The following is a 20,180-nucleotide window of genomic DNA, read 5'->3' on the forward strand; positions in this document are numbered from 1 at the left end:
GCATCACCATAGCCAATGCAATAGGATGGGCAGCTTTAGAAGAATAACCAATGCATTAGGATGGACAGCTTTAGAAGAACAACCACCTAGAGTGGTATACCTGAGAGAAAGTGTACCAAAACTGAAAAAGGACTATGAAGAAGAAAACAAACAAAGAGAAGGCAATATTTATGATTGGCAGGATTTAGCGACAAACCCCTCCACACATGGTTCAGGGTGCAAGTATTGAAATTAATTCCCATATCACTTGTGATAGTATTAATGGCAGAGATGCCTTGTGCCACAGGTGCTGGCTGCATGAGACAAATGACAAAAATGGAAAAACATTAAAAAACATAAGAAAACCAAATTAAAAAACCTGTAAGGAAAACAGTACAAGCATAATACCCCTGAAATGCTTTAAAAACCAGAATATGAGTGGGTATAGGATGTTATAAATCGGCAATCTGTTGGTATAGTTTTTTAAACAAAATTATACTCTGACAAGACACTCAGCCAAATCAAATGCTTGTTAAGAAAAGGTTTGATTTATCAAGTTAACAACTAACACACACAAGTCTGAATGAAGAACAAAGAGTTAAAATGCAACCCTCTTTGGAGATGCAAGAGGAAGTAAAAGAACTATAATCCTATATTTCTCTCAGTACAAATAGGGTTCTCTACCTGTCTAAGAGCCCTCCATGAAAACATACAAAATCCACAGAAAAAAATTGAGTTCTTGATCTAAATTTGGAAAAGGAAAACACTGAAAAAACTGAATACCTTTACCTTGTTAAGAAAAGAAGAAGTCCCGTCATTTTTAAGAACCAAAAATATGTCAAATAAATGAGAAGAAGAGAAGTGTGAAAGGGAAGAAAACCTGGGTGATATCAGTGACATTTGGAGTCATCTTTGCCCACACAGGAACTGTAGCTTTCGCATTGACCCAGCCACAAACTTCCTCCAGAAGCGCACAATCTTTCCCCACAGCAGCACCCATTTTCCTTTCCGGCATGCCACGTGGACAAGAGAAATTGATCTCAAGCGCATCCTAAGATCAATTTAGTCCTATTCATATTTAAGTAAGAAACAGTATCTGACAGAAATTGTATGATCAAATGTGATATCTCAACAACTAGGAATGAAATGAAAGATAACTTACAACTCCAAAAAAGATAAAAATAAATAAAAAAGGGAATTGCAGCAGCTTACAACTCCAAGTTTCCTCAACACGATCAATGAGTTCCTCCCAAGCTGCCTTGTCATACTCCTCCCATAATTGAAGCAATAAGAATCTGATCTGGATACTCTTTCTTCAATTGCTTGAACTCCTTCAACATAGTTTCAAGTGGCCGATCACTTATTAGTTCAATATTCTCCCACCCAATTATTTGTACTTTGGGGGATCCATTTGATTCTGCTCGCAGTCTAGCATAACGAGGGGTCACAGTAACAACTTTATCTGCCTCCAGGGAGACCTGGCATCAATTATTTTAGTGAAAAAAAGTCCTGGTTCAGCTACAAGCTTACCATGAATTTTAGTTGTCACCATAGAGCTACTGAAGCAACTTATTATAAACGCATATGATGTTTCTGAACCTCAAAATTTCACATAATTTGAAAAATGTAACTTTTCTCCAACGACGCTCTCACTAAATGAAATAAATTACAGGCAGTTTAAACATAGCAAAATAGATGGTCAGGTTTGATGAGCAATTTGAGACATTTATTTCCAGAGTAAATAAACTCAAAGGTGTTCAAAAATATTTTCAGCGTGATTTGGATATGAGGACAGTGTATCAACCTTTCACCCCTGCCGAGATAAATTATGATGGACTCGTACTCAAGAAAGAATTTCTTTTTAATTCTTATGAATATGATGGACTTATCTAGTATTCATTCAGTAGGCAAAACCGATCCTGGTCTTTTTTTTTTTTTGTCTATCAAGACTGAGTAACAGGAAAGAGGGCGACCTTATTATCAGTAACAGAAAGCATTACGGTTCGCAGAAAAAAAAGGGCCAACCCTAGCATAAAGGCTCCCACAAATGGCCCTAGGCAAACATCTCAAACCAAGCATAACTGCATCGCATGAAGGCTCAACGATCTCGTCACCATTTGCATACTCGAGCGCATGATGATGGGATCGTGGATCTGGTTTTACCTTGTAGAGGATAAGTCATTCGACAACTTGACGGCCGACGATCCATATCCCCGGCCACCACCACGAAGTCCCATACTACCGTTTCAAATGTAATTTTATGGCAGAGAAACATGGGAAATGGCAGAGAGGCATGGACATTACAGAGACAAAAGGGAAGGGAAGACGACCCGACTCTCTTCCGGTTCCGAGACCGAGACTCCCGAAAATTTTCCAAATCTCCCCGAATCCCGCCGCTCGGTCGAGTTGAACCTGGCTTCGAGCTCGGCTCGTTAATTTAAACGAGCAGTTTCAGGATCTTGAGCTCAAGAGATACCGAATCAAATTGAGCCGCTCGCGAGCCGGCTCGATTCGAAGCTACCCCTACGTGTGAGGAAGAAGAGGTTATAAATTACTATTTATTTACCATCCTGCCATCATTGTGTGTGGGCCTTCTCCTTGATATATGGACTTTGAGCCCATCTTCCATATCTCTTGGATGTATTGGTTTTCTTTGGTCTTATGGGCTTGGGCCCATATTCCAACACACTTAGATATGTGGGCCTTCATTGGTCGTGTGGGCTTAGGCCTATATTCCAACAGATATTATTCTGGGAAGTCATAAATCCTTACTACTGCAAACTTATCCCCTATTCGAGTTCGAGTTGATGTATTTTATTTCTTTCTCTGGATCACCTTCTCTCTAGTGTCTCCTACATAGAAGAGGACAATGACAATAATACGAAGATAATCTACTTGAAGAATATTGCGGGAAAATGTATCCGAGCAAGTTTCCCGTAACCTTTCATTCCCATTCTTTGAAAAGTTCCACTCCAGCAAATTTCGGTTGTCTCTGTATTGATTCAAAATGGTGATTTGTCGTAAAATCTTCCGCACTACTGGCTGACTGATCTGGCATTCCTCTCTGATTGATCTCCTTCATATCTACTATCTCTGAATCCCAGAAGTGATTCTACAAGTGCTGGAATTGGACAGTGGTTTGGCTATTACTGTTGTCATCCCGCACACTGATGGAAGGAAATACCCGAGATTGAGACGTTATTACTGGAAGTTTATCTTCATTGGCGCTAGTTTATTTCTAGAAGTGCTCAAGATGATTGATGTGTTGTCCGATTTTACATCCCGAGCATTACTCTATCTCTGGTAATCGAAGCTGATTGCTCTGTTGGTTGTTTATTTGCCGAGATATCACTGGCAAAATCGTCATTGTTGCTCTTATTTCTGAGTTTGATCTTACTGGAGTTTCGTTGTTCGTTGTTGTCTCAGGTTCATCGTCAGCCCGTTACATGTTGACAGATTACCTTCCAAGATTGTCTCTGCTGAAATCACTTGATTCCCTGGTGAAAAACCTCTAGAGCCAACGTCCCGTTGACGTCCAAGAGGGAAAAAAAAATGAACAGAATCTCTCTGTTAATGAAATTTCTCTGATTTCTTCTTTCTGAAATTCGACAACTACTGTTCTTCTCTCAACTCTCCATCTTTAAAGGATTACATTTGAAAATCAGGAAACAAACTATGACGGAATTGCCGATATAACAACCGAGTCTTACAGGAAAGCAATTAAACAACTTAAAAACGCCTAAAGATTCTAGTAACTAAATAAATCCTATCTCCATGATTTAAGGAGTATCTTCCGCCTGTGATTTGTGCTCTCTATTTGCATCAATTGCCGGCCACTCAGGAGAACTTGACTTCGACAAGTTTTGAAGAACATAGGAAGCAAATAAGTCAGGGTGAAGTCGATTGAGTTCCTAAGCTTGTAGCCAAATGGAATCAGATTGGGGACGATTTTTCCATTGTACCAAAAATTTGTAATATTCTCCATGCCGTGTAGTAACAAACTGGTGATCGAGTATTGACGCAATTTCATCTCTTGGGTCAGTTTTCTTTGGAACACAAATAACTGCATCGTGTGGGGTAATTAAATCCGAGGCCGCTGGCACTGGTTCTTCCACATCATGAAATTGAGTGAGATCTTCAATGTTGAAAACAGGGCTGATGCCATAGTCAGCAAATAAGTCAATGATGTAGGCGTTAAGACCCAACTTCTTAACCACCTCAAAAGGTCCAGCACGTCTAACATGTAGCTTGTTGAAACTCCTAGGAGGAAACGTTCAGGCTTTAATCGTATAAGAACCCTATCACCAACTTGAAATTGCCTATCCTTCCGCTTAGTATTTGCAGCGGTAGAATATGCTTCAGTGCTGAGGGACAGACGCCGCTTAACTTCCTCATTGATATCCTTCATGTAAGTAGAGAAATCCAACGCAGCTTCACTGGGTCGAGAAGGCAATGTTAGAGTGTGGAGGTCCAGTGGAGTTTTGGGCAAGGAAGAACCTGGGAGTAGATCAATGGCATGTTGCACCGCTCGCAATGGTGGTAGCTGTCTCGACATCTCATCGGGCATGATGTCTTGAAACTTCTCTAGCATCTTTGTAAATTCGTTGGGGATAATACCATCATCTGGTTTAACCTCTCGGTTCACCACCAACAGCACTAGTTGTTCTCCTTTTAGAGCTTGAGTAAATTGTCGAATGGTTAGCACTGGAACAACCTTTTTTGTTTTTGTTTGTTTCGGTTGGGTCTCAAACTCAGAAATCTTAAAGGGTTTACAAACGAATTTCTTGCCATTAAATTTAAAGGAGTAAGAATTGGCATACCCATCATACAACACCTTTCTATCATAGAGCCAAGGTCGACCCAACAATAAGTGACAAACAGTCATAGGGATCACATCACACCAGGCCTCATCCATATAATTTCTTCCCAATGCAAACTTCACCAAGCAACGATGTTTTACCAAAATGTGGTTATCTTCATTAACCCAACTTACTCGATAAGGGGTGGGGTGTTTTTCAATTGTCAAACTCAAGCGCTCCACCACATCATTAGAGATAACATTCATTCCACTCTCGTTGTCAATGATGACATTTAACGCACAACCACCATGCTCCATGCGGGTATGGAAAATGTTGGTGTGCCTCAAATCAGAACCACCACCTTTGTGCTTCTGTTTTGTGCCACTCAAAACTCGGTGGATCACACAACTGGGTAGATCGGTTGCTTCCAAGTGTTCCTCATCTTCACTATCATTTTCTTCGTATTCTTCTTCTTCGACTCCTTCAACTATATCAACCATTCTAAGTTCTTTTCCATACACAAAAGCCAATTTTTTTTCTTTCGTAGGACAGACTACAACAAAATGTCCAAATCCCTTGCACTTGTAGCATTGTGGTCCATCACCCGTAAGTTTGGCCTTTCCTCTTTGGTCACCCACCACGACGTGTCTACCTTGGTCTGTGAGCCGAGGTGGTTTCTGGAATTGTTGTGTTGATGCGCGTTCCTGCCTAGGATCCGTAGATGATGTGCGTCTCCCACTAAAGAATCCCAATTTTTTTTCAACTCGTAAGCCCAATTGATAAGCTTCATCAACATTTAGAAGTCGTGCTATCAGCATCTCTTTACGCAGCTCATTATGTAAGCCCGTGCGGTAATGAGCCAGTGTTTGTTGCTCATTTTCCACCACCTTGCTGTGAACAGTCAATTCATGGAAACGGTCTGTATACTGATCAACAGTTAATATTCCTTGCCTCAGTTGCAGCATCTCTTCAAACATGAGTTGCTCGTAATCAATAGGCAAATACTTCTCTTTTAGCCGTTCCTTCATTTCGCCCCAATTAGATACTGGCGCACATTGAGTACGACGTAGTTGTTCTTCCACGCTACTCCACCAGGCTCGTGCATGTCCTTTTAATTTCATACGAACATAATGAACTTTTCTATCCTCGGACAGGGAGAACCAATCAAAATAATCCTCCATGGCCGTCAACCAATCTTCAAACGCATTGGGATCCAACTTCCCAAAAAAATCAGGGACTTCCACCTTCATCCCCTTAGCTGGTTCAGCACGAGGGTAATGGTCGAAGCCACGTCCTCCTCGTCCCCTGAGAAATCCACGGCCATGCCGCCCAAAATGAGCTTCATGATCGCCAAATCCATTGTTCCTCTCCCTGTATTCTTCATCCTCTTCGTTCCCTTCACTGCCGTTTACTTCATCTTCCGAAGGAGGTTTACGCACTCTCCTATTTTGAGGTCCAAACTCATCTTGAGTTCGATGTTCCTCCATTGTATCCAGCCTTTGATTAATCTGTTCCAAAACAGAAGCGAGATGGTTGATCTGCGCTTGAAGCTGGGGAAGATCAGTGTTTGGATTTTGGTTATTCGACATATTGTATGAATTACCACTACAAGTAACCGGCATGAAACACTGCGTTCCTTGAAGAAAGAAACTTTTCACCAGGAGGCCTTCGAACGTCTGTGTGTTTTGCAGATAAAGGAAATAAATTCTTCATCGACGGCGTTCTCTGTTTTGGAAATAAATCCTTCGGCTCGGCTCGGCTCAAATTAAATCTCGGCTCGACTTAAATTAAATCTTGGCTTGGCTCGGCTCAAATTAAATCTTGGCTCGGCTCGGCTCAAATTAAATCGCTGATTTAATTCAGCGTTCGCCTTCTCCGTTTTGTTCTTCAGACGAAAAGAAAAAAATTCTGCCGCTAACGAAACGAAAAATTTTATGCTAAGAAATTTAGCGATAGAAATACCAAATACCGATGGTACCGACGGCGGCAACGGCGAGGAAGGTTTGCGGCGGCGACGACTTTGATTTCGGGATTTCTTCTCGACGGCAACGGCAGATTTGCGGCGGCGACTCTGAAGCTCTGATTTTTGGAACTAGGTGAGGACTAGGTGGACAAAGCTCTTAGCGACGGAAATCTCTCCGATGTTGATATCGGAAACGAGGAACCAAAGACAGAGACGCCTCTTGAAATGCTAACGGAGACAAACGGTTGCGACGAGAAGGTCGCCAGAGATTTTTTTTTCTTTTTCTGGAACGGCTATTTTAGGATCGGAATGTATGCTCTAATACCAAAATGGTGAAAAACCTCAAGAGCCAACCTCCCATTGACGTCCAAGAGGGAAAAAAAACGAACAAAATCTCTCTGTTAAAGAAATTTCTCTGATTTCTTCTTTTTGAAATTCGGCAACTACTGTTTTTCTCTCAACTCTCCATCTTTAAAGGATTACATCTGAAAATCAGGAAACAAACTATGACGGGAGTATCTTACGGGAAATCAATTAAACAACTTAAAAACGCCTAAAGATTTTAGTAACTAAATAAATCCTATCTCAATGATTTAAGGAGTATCTTCCACCTGTGATCTGTGCTCTCTATTTGCATCATTCCCAGTACTATTTCTTATTTTAGAAAAATTCTCTGTCGGATCATTGTCGAGGATTATACACGCTGCTAAATTCTCGACTTATCTCACAACTGGCTGACTTCTCTTTTTTCTGAGTTTTTGGTCGTTGGTTATTTCCTGAGTAGCAACTTCGTTGTTGTTGCTAGAGACTTTGTGGTTGTTGTCAGAGACTACGACACTGCTTCTGAATTAAAACACCATCTAGTTAGATGGTTGTTGATTTTAGCATTGAGTTAACCCAACGAACCAGCAACATACTGTTGTGCCTGACTCGAACGAGCGTTCTGCATGGGTTAAGTCGGACCAACTCAGACCAAGTCAACCCGGTCAGGGTCAACTCAGTCCAATCAACCCGACTCGGCCCAGTTTTTTTTTTTTTTGCCTCATTTATAAGTGTCAACTCGGGTCTGGGTCAACCTGACTTAGCCCACTATTTTCTGCCTCGATTATATGGGTTTCAGTCTCGAGTTTTATACATATTTTTCTGTGACTCGACTTTATTGGTCAACTATTTGACTCGACTCGACTCGACTCGGTTCCTTGTCTCTGCCTGAATTATTATTTTGTAGTATTAGTAACATATTCCTTGATTAGCATATTATTTGGTGCGCAGACTCGCAGCGGATTATTTTATGGGTTATTTTTAAGGATTATTTTGTACGTGTTATTGGGCCCAAACCCACTTCAATTGCTATTATTGTGTCTCTTTGGTTGAGATACTATTATTGAAGAAGGGCTTCTCGATTGCTAATTGTTGTCATCATTAGTTATTCTAATGAAGAATAAAGCACACTGTGGCCCCAAGATATTATCTTATGGGTGATTTTCCGTTACCCCCCTTAATTGGCATTTATTACTCCTACCATTTGAGAGTCAGTGTCCTATGGAGGGCCACGGTGATTGAGGAGTTTTAGTACACTTATGAGCAATGCCTATAGACCCCCTACCTATAGAAGATAGAAGTGTGTCTAACATCCAACATGAGTTATTTGACTGGAGTATGGAGCGATGTCTTACGACTAGGAGTGATTTTACTCTTGGAAGAGACCACCAGTTTGAGGGGGAGTGTTGGAAGATATGGTGGACTGCCATTTTATACAGGAATATCTTATACACCATTTGCAGCAAGCTAGGCATTCATGATGTTTTCTCACACCCAGCTTGAGGGGGAGTGTTGGAGGATGGGCCCAAGCACACACGACTGAGGAAGGCCCACACATCCAAGTGTGTTAGAAGATGGGCTCAAACCCATAAAACCAAGGATGACCCACACATCCAAGAGATGTGGAAGATGGGCTCAAGGCCTACAGATCAAGGAGAAGGCCCATAGACGCATATAGTAATGGTAGGATGGTAAATAAAGAGTCATCTCAAAGAGATGTCATTGATGTAATTAGTTTAAGTTTCAGGGGTATTATTATAATATTATAATTTTATCAATCTATAAATTGAGTTTCAAGGGGAGGCTTAGGACAGCAAGTTCATATCATCTTCTTCCTCCTGTTTTCTCCCAACGGGTCCATGTCTCTTTTTCTCCATGAGCTAAATCCATGAAGTCCTGAAAATCAACATAGACAAACTCTCTCACTTCATATTGTGTTGCTAAATAAGTAGAAGCTTGGATCTCTCAAGGAGAAGGAACTCTCCAAGTAAAGAGTGTAAGTTTTCCTTTATTTAATTTTTAATTTTTGAAATGTTCATCTAGAACCTATTCAATCTAGATAGAAAGGGGTAGCTAGAGTTAGAATCTAGCACCAATCTCTTGGGGAGATTGTTATTTTAAAAAGCGCGTTTTGAGCTACTTGTGGCTTAAAGAACCAAAATCTCTAGGAGTAAATCTAACTATTAGAGCTTTGAAATAGTGGAATTTCTCAATCACATGTTTTTGGACTGTGAATACCAATAGGGGAACATAGATAAAAAAAATTCTCTTATAACCCCCACCCCCTCTCTTGAGAAGCCACCTAGGCCTACACTAGCAAATTCTACCAACGAATTTTTTGTCGGGAGAACATCCAATGAATTTTGTTGGCCGAGGTGGCTTCTCAAGAGGGGGTCAATTGAGAATTTTAAAACTAAAATAAATAAATAATTAAATATCAAACACATACCATAAAGGAGAAAGAATTTTAGTTATCAATATTCTAGTGGTAGTCACAACCAAAAATATTTGCTTGGAAAAAATCCACTAATAGCTTTATTAGCATAAATTTACATAAAAGAGATTCCAACTCTCTTTTAAGTTATGTATATGCTCAAATACATGATTGCAAATCTCTCCTTGGTGGCAAGATTATAGCTCTAGCTAGCTTTTCTATCTATACAAATAGGCCCTAGATAAACCTTATAAAAATAATAATGAAAATACAGAACCAAGGAAATTTTTCACACTTGAAATAAGGAGACACAACTTTCTCCTTAAGATTTCCAAGTCTCCAACCTTTCATGTACAAGAGGAATTTTTTTTGGAGTTTGAAGTACTATGATGCATAGAGAATTTGAGAGAGAGAGGAAGTTTTTGGAAGTTTCTAGCTCTTATCTCTCAAAAAATGGGATTGTAAAAAATTTCAAGTAAAAATAGTCCTTGTGTGCTCTTAAATGCCAATAAATGCTCTCATTGCTCTTTACTAGATGTTTGGAGGGGTATTTATAAGTTTCCCTTTCAAATTAGTCATTTTTACCAGTTTTCAAAAGACTACAAAAAGTGTTGATTGATCACCTAAAAAGCTATGATCAATCAACCATGCATAACGGCTATATTTTTTAGTTCCCTATGATTATTGATTGATCAAGTCATCGATTAGTCAAATTCTCAACTTATCAAAAGTGGATGGTTGATCGATCATGCTTAATAAACCTGACTATGCAGCTCTCAGTGTGATCGATCATAGTTCTGGTATGACGAATCATACTTTATAGCTCTTGTTAGGTAGCTTGCTATTGATTGATCATTTTGTTTCATTGATTGATCACACTTTATAATCTTCTGCTAGATTGTAATCTATAAGATTTATCAAACCTGATAGGTTGATCAATCATGCTTTGCCAGATGATGAATTTGCTAAGGGGTTTTTCATGTTTAAAATTCTATAATGCATCGGTTGAAAATGATTGCGAGAGAAATATACCCTAAAGCTCCAAAGTCTCTTTTATATCTCATAATCTAAGTTTTGGTGTTGTTCTCTTACATGACTAGAAGTCTTGAGACTTTTCTATAGAAATTAGACTCTAATCTTCAAATCTTCTTCATTGGCGGGTGCTTCTTCAAGATGATTTGAGACATGTTTGAGCTCGAGATCTTGCTTTGAGTCTTGCCAATTCTTCGTGCAGACCTTGTCATTATGTATCTTGAAGGAGTTGCATCTAAAATGTTTAGTTACAAATATTAGTAGAAACAAGGTTAAGTTTTCTCTTCAACAAAATATTGATGGAGGCCAACAAATTTTGGACTTTTGCCAGTGTTCATTTTCTTGTAGTGTGTAGAATTTAGGACTCCATCACATTGATCTCAAGCAAAGGAGGGAGAGAAGAAGAAAAGAAGAGAGAAAGGAGAGAGACTTTAGAGCTCGGCTACCAAGAGAAGGGAGAGGAGAGCTTGGACGATTTTGAGAAAAGAAGAGAGGACTTAATGCTCTACCTCTTAGCCAATGGTGTTGGAATGACTTGTCTTTAATATGCATGTTGCGCCTTCGCTAATAGACCGGTCTTTTGGCGCAATGGTTAGTAACATGGTATCAGAGCAGGTAGTCTCGAGTTCAAGTCCCGTTCCCCCTGTTTGTTTCGTCCTCGCATAGGTGGGACTTTGTCTTTGGTCGTCCCTGTATAGGTGGGATTATGCATTTGCATTTGTACACGGGTGTTCCCCGTGCGGGGGAGTGTTGGAATGACTTGTCTTTAATATGCATGTTGTGCCTTCGCTAATAGACCGGTCTTTTGGCGCAATGGTTAGTAACAAATGGTACCTATTTATAGTTATAGAGGGTATGTGACAATGACTATAATGCCCTTAGAGCTACAATTTTTATAAGAGAAAAGATATAAATAGACATATATCTTGTTGACTAATTAATTCTTTATGTCATTTTATGAAATGTCTTCTTATTTACCAAGATGTCACCTCTTGGACGTGTGTACTTTCTTCCTTGGATGTGTGGGCTTAAGCCCATCTTCTAACATAGTGATTAGAACCCTTATAGAAAATTGACTAGACATTTCATAAGATTTCTGAAGAAACAATACAAAATTTATATTTTGCACAATACGAATTCGCTTGAATTTTTTATTTGGGCAATATAGGTTATAGGAGTGACTTAGCTATACCCTATGTGATGCAAAAACTCAGCTTGAAACGGTTGGACCATCCAACTCACAATAGCTCCCCCTTCCCCCCCTCTCAACTCAAATCTCAATTCGACTCAAGTATGTGGTTCAACCGGGAATTCATGGACTTGAGTCAATCCCCAATTCTAAGTCATAACACCTTGGTTTTAATCCAGTCAACTTGAATTTTGTGGATCCCGGCATAGGATGACATCCAATAAGGTTGACCTTGGCAATGCTTGTTTGAGCTTGTGATAAGTTGAATTCTCTGTATCATCTCTATTTTTCCAATAACATGATATAATATACATATAAAATAATATAAAGTATGATTTGATATAATAAATTATAAATAAACATAATCATTTATATTTTAAAATAAAAATGACTAAAATTAATAACATAATTTACTGTTGTAATACTTTATATTTAAAAAAATTAAAACATATTAATAAGATTCCATATAGAAAAATTAATAATAAACATCTATATAATAAAATAAAATAATTTAATAAAATTTATACCATAATATAAATTTAATAATATTTTTTTATAAAATATATAAATTTTTATAATATGTAATTCTAGTGAAAATATAATTTATAAATTTTCTAATATTTATAGATTTTTAAAAATTATTCTATTATATATTAAATAAATAATAAGTTTATAAAAAATCAAGCTTCGTCTTTTTGCCTTGTGCTGGTCCCCTCTCGCTCCTACTCATGTGGAGGCTCCACTGGACAAAAACACATGGCTCCCCCTTCTTCCTTCCACAGTCTCTGCTGCCATTGTCCAAAAATCACATGAGTTACAAGAGGGCTGGGGTCCCTCTCCATTAGAAAAAATGGGGAGGAGGACACTGTCCCCTCTCCTTTCAATGGGAGGAGGGTTCTTCCCTCTTTGTTTCAACTGAAAGCAAAGGGGGCTTGTTTTTGCACCACTGAGGATGGCAAAGTGGTTGTGAAGGCTTTCACCAACGATGCTCTGCCTTCTTGATACTAGTAGAGATTGGTGGTGGGGACGAAGGGAAGGGGATAAGAAGAAAAAAGTAGAAAAAGAGAAGTGGGAGAAAAGGAGAGAAAGGAAGGAGGGAGAGGGGAACAAGCAACCTCTACCGATGATGTTCCATGAAAGGGATTTGTTTCCTTCCCTGGTTGGGAATCACTCTCTAGAAAAGTCAGTGACTTCTCAAGTCAAAATTTCTAGCAAGATGTCTTTATAGGAAAGAAAAAGGTACTAATGCTCCCTATAAATCCTTTTTTTTACCTGAAAATGCTTCTCTTAAGTTTCTTTTAAAGGGCAATAAGAGACCCTTATAGAAACAAATTTATTTGTTGATAAATAAGATACTACATATAATTATCATCTACTAGGTTAATTTTCTGATAGAGGGGCGGATCTGGGGTAGTTGCCCTCCCAAACACAGAAAAAATTTACATGTATTTGTCCTCGTTTCCGTCGTGGTTATATTCCCTTCCTTAGAATTCCCATCTGAGCAAAAAAGTAGGCACTCTCCCCTTTGTCTCTATACGACCTGCCCCCCTTTTCTGGCTTTCCCTGGTCGATACGCATAAAAAACTGAAAACAATGGGGGAGGCAGGCCAAAACTTCCTTTCCTGATGGATCTTCTTACCTGACTGAAGGGTTCATCTCTTAAGGCAGTGAAACGTGAACACCCTTAAACGACCTTGTCAATTTTCATGCATGTGCAAGTCTTCCATTCTTAGATGCTTACCACTTTTCTATACTCCTAAAAAAAGATGATAGCAGACCCTTTCTGCAAATATTAAGTGCCTAACACGGAATCCTGTCACAATATTAACAAACCACGGCTCAAATTAATAACAACCTGATGTTAGTTTTACATAATTGTTTTATTTTGGTTGATAATTAAGATGGTCAGAGCACATGATTTTGACGCAAATCCATCTTATAAAATTATAAATTTCATTGCCTCTAACATAATGACATCAACCACAGGCCTTTCTTGACCTAGATTTCTAGCTTAAATCAATTTTCTGCCACTCATATTTTTTCGATTGACAATAATGACAGCAGTGGCACATATTCCTCACTCAATTGCTTTCTCTCTCTAATGGTGGGTCTACCCATTCCACCCACTTTGACTAGCCCCAGTACCTAATCACCATTTCTGGATCCCACCTTTGACGAGACAATGGAGATTTCTTAATTTTAGATACGAAATGAATGCTCAAAGTTGTTTACTTCCCCTCTTCTGTAAGCAGAAAATTTTCTTACTGTTCTGCTTAAGTTAACGCCAGTCAACGATAAAGCCGAAAGAAAGAAACTAGTTAGAGACTTTGGATAAACCAAAAGGCTAGAGACAAGTTTTAAATAATTAAGGTCATGGGTTTACTTTGGTTCAAATCTACATGCTCATGGATTTGCAGGTGTTCATCCCCTTCAGAGAATGTTTCGTTTCCAGGAGGAAGTTTCTGAACCTGCCAAAGTGTCTATTAATTTAGGTATATACTGTTTGACGTATGAAACAAACACGTTTTGAAGGAACCCATTTCAGAAGTTATCTGTTGATCTGTTCCACCTTCAAGGAGGTTCTTCTTAAACTCAACCGGAGACGACTTCTCTCACTCTCTCTCTCTCTCTCTCTCTCTCTCTCTCTCTCTCTCACGCACACGCACAGATGGGTGACTTCTGGGATGATTATCTAGTTCTGAAGCCTCTAGGTGGAGGGCTGCGCGATCTGTTCCAACTCCTATTCTCATCAAACGTCAGCAGAAACAACTACATAGAAAGTCCAGAAGGAGCAACGCTTGAGGGAGCTAAGCGGAGGATGCTTCTGCTCATCTCCATCCTCCTGCAAAAAACTATTCTCTTTACGAAGAAACCCATGTTGTGGGTTGGATTCTGCATCGAGTTCTGGCTGAATCTTGTGTCGGAGAACAAGAATTTTCTCACGCTTCTCTTCAACATGATACGAGGTAACTCAAATACTCATTCTCTTCCAAATGTCTGGTAGTAGAAAATATTCTACGTGAAGCATAGTTTTATTTCTCATTTTTAGACGCCACTCCGAGCCTATAAAACACCTGCATCGATCTTCAATCCCCTTGGAAGAGCCCAAATCTCTCTTTTAATTATCTGGGAGGCGATCGCGTCGCCTATCAGGCACCGGAACTGGTGTCGCTGGAAAATCCGAAGTGTTTCTCTTAGAGGATAAGGAAGAAGACAGTTAACCAAATGAAGTGGCCTGACGCCTTTTTGTGGTAGGGAAGTCTGTTTGCTTAAGGCAACACCGACAGCTACATTTTTCAAACGGCCGAAAGATGGCCGGCCCGGCTGTCTCTCTTCTTCTGCAACTGTATGTAATTATAAAAAGTCATGTCAACTCGAGGAAAGTGCTGTAAACGATGTCGGAGGTCTGGTAAAATGATACTAAGAGTAAGCTTTCTGCAGACAAAGAACTATGTTTGTTTTTGTTCTACAAGAGAAAATCTTTACAAACAAAAAAACTTAAAAAAAAAATCTTTTTCTCTTCCTCTATCATATATATTTCTATGTTCTTTCTAAATAAAAAAGATTTTGAAAGAGCAATTTCTAAATATGATCCTCATAAATAACATATTTTTAAAATGACCATTAAATTTTGTGAAGTTTAGAGTAAATAATTAATACATTTTTAGAATAATTATTAATTTATTAAAGAATATTTATTAATTTTAAAATATTAAAATTTAAGGTTAGTAGATCGATGGAAAATCCCTTCCTCCATTTGATTTTCCTCTTTTTTATTCTTTTCTTTTCTCCAAAAAAAAAGTTTTGCATTACCCCCTCTATAAAAAAAAACAAATAAATGCCAAAGGGAAGATATCACTTGGGGTGGAAGAGGTGAGGGTTCTTTTCTTCCTTTCTTGGATTCCTACTCCCATGCAAGGACGAAAGGAAGGGGAGTAGCCCTTCCAGTAAATTTTTTTTTTTTTTTTTTTTGTTTGGGCCAGAGTTACGTTAATTTGTCCATACATTCAAATTTTAAAGTCTGTAATTTAAATTAGTAGGCCAAATATGAAAATATGACATTGAAGAGGAACATATTTAGAAATTACGCCACAACTCTCTTAGGGTCTGTGTAGAATCTCATCGAAAAGAAAATAAGAATTTGACTATTATTATTTCCAAAAATAGTTAGTGAAAAAGAGAATTTAATCATTATCTCATTTTTACTAACTATTTTTGGGAATAATAATGGTCAAATTTTTATTTTATTTTATTTTATTTTCTTTTCTAGGAGTTCCAAACAGACCCTTAAGCTTCTCAATTAGGGCGCCGTTAATCCTTGAAGCCAATGAGAAACAATGGAAAGAGAGGTAAATGATTATAGTTATTGAATTTTCCTACAACAGCAAGCAAAAGATCCACTTTGATTTCACGGTCGAGGTTGACACTGATGTAGGGAAGCTGAAGCTGCCTGATCAGAAATCGCCAACATTCAGATCAGTTGTTGGGCATGTAGATGATAGATTGGAGCTAGATAAAACGATCAAGTATGGAGATGGAAGATACTTGGCTGCACTCTCTGTGATGGCTGCAAAACTAGTCTATGAGAACGAAGCCTTCATTGAACAAACGGTTAACGGAAATTGGAAGGTAACATAGTCTCCTCTCTTTCCCTCTGTAACAATAGCTTTTCAAGTCAAGTATGCAGGGAGAGCATGAAACTGAAATTAGTCTTATTCTGGTGCAGATGGAGTTTATAAAGTTCTTTGATTGCTGGGATGGTAAGTTGGAGGAGATTGTAAACGCATTATTAGTATCACCAATTTTTAGGCTTTATTCTCTTATATTTATCTAATCAAACTCAAGTAGAAAACTGATTTTTTGTTTGTCACTAAAACAGACTATCAAGAGGCACCATCCACACAGGCCTTCATGTTCTGTGACAAGCTTGAGGACCCAGACCTGGTAGTAGTAGCCTTCAGAGGCACCGAGCCATTCGATGCAAACGCCTGGTGCACTGATATTGACTTCTCTTGGTACGAGCTACCGGAAATCGGTAAGGTTCATGGAGGATTCATGAAAGCACTTGGCTTACAGAAACAAGGTGGATGGCCTAAGGAGGCTGAGCAGCACAACCCCCCTCGTACATTTGCCTTCTATGCCATTAAGGAGAAGCTGGAAGAGATACTAGAGAGACACAAGCAAGCTCGGTTTGTGCTGACCGGACACAGCCTAGGAGGGGCATTGGCTGTCCTCTTTCCGGCCATCTTAGCCATTCATGGTGACGAATGGATGTTAGAGAGAATGGATAGTGTGTACACATTTGGGCAGCCAAGAGTTGGAGATGAGAAGTTTGGGGAGTTTGTGATGCAGCATTGCTTTAAGGGGCGTAGGGGATACTATAGGTTTGTTTACTCCAATGACATTGTTCCAAGGCTGCCTTATGATGACAAAACCCTTCTCTTCAAGCACTTTGGAACTTGCCTCTACTATGACAGTCTCTACAATGGGCAGGTATATGAGATATGCTTGAGATTTTGCTGAAAACTTTTCTCAAAAAATCTTTACCTCACTCTAATAAAAGGTGATTTATTTTGAAGCAGATTGTCACAGAGGAGCCAAACAAGAACTACTTTTCACCTTGGTCCATGCTGCCAAGGCACATGAATGCAGTATGGGAGCTCCTTAGAAGCTTCATCATCGGATATAGATGGGGTATAGATTATAGAGAAGGGTGGTTTTTGAGATTTTTAAGGGTGTTTGGGTTTATTTTCCCAGGATTATTAGATCATAACCCTCAAGATTATGTTAATTTGACCAGATTAGGAACAGCTCTAATTACCTCTGCTGGGATTGAGTCGTTGAAGATTGATTAGACTTAGATTGAATTGTAAGGGGTTCCTATTTATTCAAGGGGGTGAACAGCTTATCCCCTTTGGTCTCACTATTGATGGTTTTATTTTATTCACCATTCTCTCCTTTCAATTGTCATTTCTTGTATGGAGTAGACCCTTCTTTGTCACAAATAGGGGAAGGTTTCAGCTTCTCTTTTCTTGTCGAAGGCTTGTGTCATCTCTTTATAAACTAAATGCAGATAAAAGGAGAGAGGGAGGTAGACCTCTCTATGCCTTGTACCCACTCCCTTCTTCACTGAAAGGTTTCCTAATAATCCCGCAAGAATGGAAAATTGTCGGCTGAAAGATTCCCTTAAAGATAATTTTGATGAGAGCAAACACGAGAAAATGAATACTGGAAAAAATAACAAAGTCCATTCGATTCGATAGGAGAGAGAAAAGTAAACATTTAGGCCCATCCACGCAGCCAACCAATCCGTCAAACTAACGAGGAAGAAAAATTGTACTATTAAGGTCCCTTCACTCAGTTGATCGGACAACTAGATGAATAAAGGCCAAAAAACAAAAATAAAGAAAGGTGGTGTAAATGGAAGACCATCCAACCACATGGATGAGCAACTGCACTGAAGAAAAGAGGAGCAACTTATGAAAAAGATCCAAACAATTCATTCGAAAAATCTGTAGGTGAAGTTTCATAATTTCGATTTGACTACATTGGGTCACTGTTATTTGTAAGTAACTTACCATTGTGTTTAATAGCTTAAATCAAATTCTAATTATTTTTACAAAAAAAAAAATAAATTCTCCCTTCAATTTGGCTAACTTGAGCAAAAGGATGAAGTGTAGCTTTTGGAAGAAACAACTCATACATGGCTAAACTTTAGATTTTTTTTTATCACACCCTATTTAAATGATTTTGTAACCACAATATTTACCATTAATTTCTAGAGTGAAACAAATTGAACTCTCTCAGTCATCCTAGACAATCTGAGATTTTTCAAAAAGCCAAAACAAGGAGTTTGCCAAGAGTTAAGTACCTCTATCTGTTATTTTTTAAATGCGATGATTGTACTTAATATTCTTTTTGCTGAATTTTACTCAAAACATGTTTTGAAATTATTTTAGAGGATTTGGTTGTGAGTCTATTAATATTAGACTTTAATTAGGGGCCTTTCCGTAGCTTTATCAAAATCTAATTATAAAGTTTTGAAAATCTTACCATGCTCATACTTTGCATTCATTTATTTGATATTTAATTGAACTGCTAAGTATTGTCACAAAATTACCTAGGATTGGGTGCATATGTTTGTTCTTTGATATTGTAAAATGCTTAGTTAAGAAGCTTTGATGCTTAATTGTATACAACGTGTTGAACAAACCATATCAAGGAGTCTAAGATGAGTCTCATGTAAAACATACCTCACAAATTTTATGGAGTCTAAAGTGAATCTCATGCAAAATAAGCCTCCAAAGGGAATCAAACTCAAATGTGAAAGCTAGAATTAATAAATAGTATGTTTTCTAGTTGTGTTTTGCCTCCTTATGTTTAATTTAGCAAGTTATTTAGGTGTAATTGGGCGACGAGGAAAGTTAAGTTAGATTGATTAGGTAAATTATTTTTATTAATATCATATTTTCTAGAGGAGAAAGAATGTACGACAAATGTTATTTCTCCTCCTCTCAATGTGTCCAAACATGATCTCTTCTCTTATTTCACTCTCACATTCTCCTCTTCCTCAAGTATACCTAGGGAATTTTAATATTGTATCAAAGTGGCAACGTTTTGATATGGAGAACCAAAAGAAGATGGAGAAGAATAAGAGGAAGAAGAAAAATAAAAAGAAAAAGAAAAGAAAAAGAAAAGGAAGAAGAGAAATACAGCCCTACATGTCACTTCTTTGATCCTACACATAACCGCACTTTTGATGAGGTAAGTGCTCAAGAACTCTTCCACAAAGGCTAGGTACATTCTTGGTGTCAATACGTTGGCTCAACAATAAGTTAGAAGATTCTATGTACTCACTTTAATACATGAGTATGAATATTTCTTGAGCCTTCATTCTTGCTACTTGGCCTTTCGATACGGCTCTTCTTTTCAATTTGAACATTATAGTCCTCACAAATTCGGTTATCAATTTGGTTTTTGCAAAGACCATCCTGGAAGACTTATTGATGACAAATGGCATGTGACAACTTTGGTTGAACTTGTGAAGTTTTGGGATTATAGTTTGAAAATGCCATGTGGTTGGGTGTTTTTCCTTAAGTTCATCGATTGAATTATTGATCCTGAAGTAACCTCAACATTTTGCCTTCAATGGAGATCAACCATGTTGTCTTGCTTCAAGAGAGAGGAATAAACTTTCCGTGAACAGTGACTTCAATGTCTCAAATCGTCTCAAATCAATCTGGCATCTGAACTTCTTAAATCTTATAGAAAAATGGTTCCTATCTTGCTTAATAAACTTTATTAACAGCTTTTAGTTGCATTTCATCAAGAAGCTTCAAATATAGTTCTTGAGGTTGACTTCTTATATGACCTGGTGAGGATCAATAGAAAAGATCCTTCTTCTTTAAAGGCACCTTTGGACAACCAAGTTCTCAAGCCAAAGTGTTTACTCGAAGTTGAGGA

At 38.3% G+C, this 20,180-nt stretch overlaps 1 protein-coding gene across 1 annotated transcript; it reads left to right on the top strand.

Moving 5' to 3' along the window:
* Positions 1-14,385: 14,385 nt before the first annotated feature.
* Positions 14,386-17,572, top strand: LOC137937313 (triacylglycerol lipase OBL1-like). Its single transcript, XM_068782385.1, has 5 exons — positions 14,386-14,683; positions 16,153-16,346; positions 16,444-16,477; positions 16,597-17,210; positions 17,300-17,572. The coding sequence occupies exons 1-5, from the start codon at positions 14,386-14,388 to the stop codon at positions 17,570-17,572; spliced, it is 1,413 nt and encodes a 470-aa protein (XP_068638486.1).
* Positions 17,573-20,180: the final 2,608 nt, after the last annotated feature.

Source organism: Aristolochia californica, unplaced genomic scaffold (assembly GCF_029961685.1).
Source record: "Aristolochia californica isolate CCGP_79_NKW_82.1479 unplaced genomic scaffold, dmAriCali1.0.hap1 SCAF_7, whole genome shotgun sequence".
Taxonomy (NCBI): domain Eukaryota; kingdom Viridiplantae; phylum Streptophyta; class Magnoliopsida; order Piperales; family Aristolochiaceae; genus Aristolochia; species Aristolochia californica.